Consider the following 4,321-nt stretch of genomic DNA (forward strand, 5'->3'; position numbering starts at 1 on the left):
GCTTCATTCTTCTCTTCCTCTACTCCATCACCACTTTATGTTTCTTTACATGAAATTGATGTCTCTCATAAGATTTGGTTTAATGTGTACTATTATACTATCGCCACTAACATCATCACTATTATTATTATTCTCGTCGCCGCCGCGATCGTCATCATCATCACCATCACCACCACCATCATCATCATCCTGTCCATCATCATCACTTTCATCACCACTTGTCAACAGCATCACTATCACCATCAGTGTCAGGGTAAATACCATTATCATAATGAGCAATATTACCATTGCCTTCTGTGACCTTGTCTCTCATTCCTCCAATAACAATTCCTTTTTTCTCGTACTGTATATCTAGGACGAAAACTGCTAACAATCTCAACAACTGGCATCACTTAAAAATAATATGAAGGACCAGTTTGACGGCTCTAGTTTATGGTTCATTTGGTCAAAAGTCTTTTCCTTTCTCTGTGTAGACAATTATGTTCATGAACCACTTGACTATATGTCCGGACACTCAGCGGTGCAGTACATTTTCGAATGATCGTATCTTACAGAAATATTGTTTTGAACCCCAGCATTCAGAAGGGTAGTAATTCGGATCAGATTTTTATGACGGGAGATGAAATATTTTATTGATGCTTTGTGTTGGCACTCTGTCGTTTGGTAAATGTTCTTGTTTGATTAGTTGTACTGAAGACGACTTGTCATTCTGAACCCATTGAAAGCAACTTTTATTTTTGGTTGCTTGATGAAGGATATACGTTCGTTACCATTTGTAAGAATCTTTTGATTTTTCCAAATGAAGGCTTTTCGCATTTCTCCAGATTATTTATTTTTATTTTTGGATCCAAAACAAAGACTATTTTTTCAATGTGTTCGTTCAAATTAATGTTTGTTTGTGTGTGTGTGTCATCGTATTGTATTGTTTCGTGCGTTTCTATAAAAACTTTCTCCAGCATGTGAGGAATTCAAATCTTGTCTCTGTATCCGGAGATGAAACATTTCCTCTTCTTTGCAAATATTTTTTTTTTCATTTATTCATTTTGTGGTTTATATAAACTAACTGTAAGGAAGAAAATTCCGTATCCACTGGCAGAAAAGCTTCGCCAGTGTTCAAACAAAAATCTGTCGAGTTATTTTTCTTTTCGATTTGTACCTGGAGACCATTTTCCGAGTATTATTTTTTTTCTTTTCATACTGTTTCTTAATAAAACCGTAAGTTCTGTTGTATTATTTTTCTTCGCAAACTTTTGCTCCGAGAACCATTGTTTTCTTATTTCGTTTTTATAATACCTTTGGTAAACTCTAACTTTACTTTTACCAGTCATTGGGTTTGCTATTTTGATCTATTTTTTTTAGTTTTGCCGTCTTTCTTTACATCAATACTCTTGATTCTCTGTTTTCCGTCCTTGATGTATATTTCAAATCTTTGCCCTTTCAGTTCTCCGCATTCAAGGTTTTCATTTCTCAAGTTAATTCCCGCCGAATCAAGCAAAACATATATATACATACATATATTCGTATAAATGCTTGTACAGTATATATCTTGCGTATTTCCATTTCCCTTATTTTTACGGCTGCTTATTTTAGCTAGCTTTCTTGCACGTTCGCGAACGAACAACACCTAATTCTCAGACTGTGAGGAAACGGGTCGACGGTTTTTGTATCCTCGAGTTTGTTTTGGTGGAGCGAATCTCTCGCCTCGCCACGCGGTGACGTCGTTGTTCGTACCTTGACTCAGATCTACATCACATTTGTATTCATCTTCATCATCATAATCATCGCCGTTGCTGCTCCTCATTGTCTCTGTTTTCCCGCATCAAACGCTGTCTGACAAACGAAATATTCGTCTTTATTTTTTAGCGTCAAACGCTGTTTGACAAACGAAAGCGTCCGTGACAGAGGACGCCCCTCAGACTCTCGACCTCTCATTTGTCCTTCTCCCTCACCCTCCTTAAAACAAACGACTCGTTTTAGCTTCTCTCCTCCTCCTCCTCCTCCTCCTCCTCCTCCTCCTCCTTCTTCTTCTCCTCCACACAATTGGTGACTCTGCGGGAGGGGAGTGTCTCACATCCTCTCCTTCCCCGTCCCCTTCCCCTTCCTCTTCCCCTTCCTCTTCCCCTTTCCTTCTCCTTCTTTGCTATCATCGCTAACAAATTCATCACACTATTGGTTATGCAAACGAGATAAGTTTCCTATATATATCACATGTAGAAGGTAAGCTCATACCCCTTTGTCTAATTTGGCTTTCGCTTCCTTCTCTTTTTTCTTTTTCTATATTCTCTTTTTCTACTTCTTTTTTTTTTTTTTCCTCCCCCGTATATCTTTTCTCCGATTTCAAAATTTCTTTTGCTTTGTTGAGGTTCTACTTGATTTTTCTTCTCTTTTTGCCTTTATTTTACGCGTTTTTCTTCCTTTTCCTCCATTATATTCACTCTTCTGGCAGGCGTCTTCTTAGAACTCGATTCCTGTTTTCTTCCACGTCCGTTTTCTGTCTTAGTCTCATTTCCTCGCCGCCTCCTTTCCCTCCTTTCTCGCGGACTGATGCTGCCTCTGTTTTCTCCGATTCCATTATCTCCCGTCGCGTCGGCTTCTTTCTCTCTTCAGTCGGAGAGACTTTTGGTCCCAAATGCTTCTTTTACGATCCTCTTCAAGCGCAGAATTTTCCTACACCGTTCCTCCTAGAATTTTCCTCTTGCACAGATCCTCTCCTTTCCTCTCCTCCTCTCCTCTGTCTTCTCTATTCTTCCTTCCTTTTCCTCTTCCTCTTACCCTTTCGTCTCCTCCTCCTCCTCCTCCTCCTCCTCCCCCTCCTGTCATATCCGCACCATCTTCCACCCACACATCTCTTCACCGAAACCGTACCTATTCATTAAATCATATTAGCGTTCCCTCGGTGTCCACAGAACCATTTTTTTCTTTTTTAATTGAAAAATCTTCTTCCCCATAACCAATTTGTTCCATCTTAACAGATCCCCTTCTTCGTCTCGTCTGCAGGTTCCTCTTCGCACACTGTTCTTCCCACTTCTTTCGTCTCTCTCTTCTTCCAGGATCGCACGGTCCCCACTCCCATCCCCACAAGAGCTCCTGTCATCCCACAACACATATTCGTCCATCTTGAGAATCCTAATCTATTGCCTTCATCGTCATTCCCAACAGTTCCTCCTTAGGTCCTCCTCCAGGCCCGCTTTGGGTCCTTCTTCAGAATCTACAAAGATCCACCTTCAGGCCTCGTCCATATCCTCCTCTCGGGTTTTATTACGATCCACCTCGGGTCCTTCACCTCCTCCTCCTCCTCCTCCTCCTTCTCCAAGTCTTCCTCGGTCGTCCTCAGGAATTACTCATCGCCTTGCTGGCTTTATGGTCCCCCTGGAATGTCACCCTCCACTTAATCTCTGACCCAGATGAACTCGCTGTAGTGGTTCCAGCGGTCCTCCTCGGAGTCCATCCCGGGCTTCTTGTCCACCATCATGCCGCCGGCGGTCGAGTTCCCGCAGGACGCGATGCAGCGGTAGCCGGCCTCGATGAGCATGTCGAAGGCCTGCTCGAGGAAGGTGTGCTTCAGGAAGAACCTCCCGGTGTAGCGGTCGATACACCCACGGTCTGGGTCACGTGACTCGTTGAGGGTGTCTCCGAAGACCTCCCTGCAGAGGGTCACCCGCCCGCAGATCAGGATTCGGTTCACCTTTCGGAACTTGACGTCGGCCAGGCCGTCCCGGCCGAAGGCGAAGGTGCCCCGGTAGCTGACGTGGATGGAGCCCTGGCGCGCCCCGAGGGACGCGTCCCTGGCGATGAGCTTACCGTTGGGCCCGATGGCCAGCGCCTCGATCATCTCCTGCAGCTGGAAGAAGATGGCCTCGTTCTTGAGGCGGTCCCGCTCGCTGAAGTTCTCTGGCAGGACCAGCTTCTGGTTCCTTAGGTAGTCGAGGATGTACCTGAAGGGAGAGAGGAAAGGCACATTAGTCTCCGGTTTTTGAGCGAAACACCAGAGTTTACAAAGGATTACAAAGGCGGAGCATGCCGACAGGAGACCTTTTGATCCATATCTAGGTCGGATGCGAAAAAAAAATCATATTAATAATAAAATAATAAATAAAAACTATAATAATGTAAATAACAAATAAAATACATAAATAAATGCATAGGTATAGTTAAATAATAAACAAACAGGTAAATAGTAAATAATAATAAATTGACATATAACTAATGATAAATGAAAATCAGACAGACAAATGATAACAAAACAAAAACAAATAATATAAGATAAATTATAATCATTACAGCATCTTACTTAGGTATTTATCTAAATGATTCTTAAAGC

At 42.6% G+C, this 4,321-nt stretch overlaps 1 protein-coding gene across 1 annotated transcript in view; it reads right to left on the reverse strand.

Moving 5' to 3' along the window:
- Nucleotides 1-3,935, reverse strand: part of Ktl (BTB/POZ domain-containing protein Ktl) — a 3,983-nt gene extending 48 nt beyond the window's left edge. The window contains exon 1 of the mRNA XM_076196863.1: nucleotides 1-3,935. This exon is cut by the window's left edge and continues 48 nt beyond it. Coding sequence (XP_076052978.1) covers nucleotides 3,389-3,832 — 444 coding nt within the window. The 5' untranslated portion in view covers nucleotides 3,833-3,935 and the 3' untranslated portion in view covers nucleotides 1-3,388.
- Nucleotides 3,936-4,321: the final 386 nt, after the last annotated feature.

Source organism: Oratosquilla oratoria, chromosome 13 (genome assembly GCF_046742065.1).
Source record: "Oratosquilla oratoria isolate Oo_2021 chromosome 13, ASM4674206v1, whole genome shotgun sequence".
NCBI lineage: Eukaryota > Metazoa > Arthropoda > Malacostraca > Stomatopoda > Squillidae > Oratosquilla > Oratosquilla oratoria.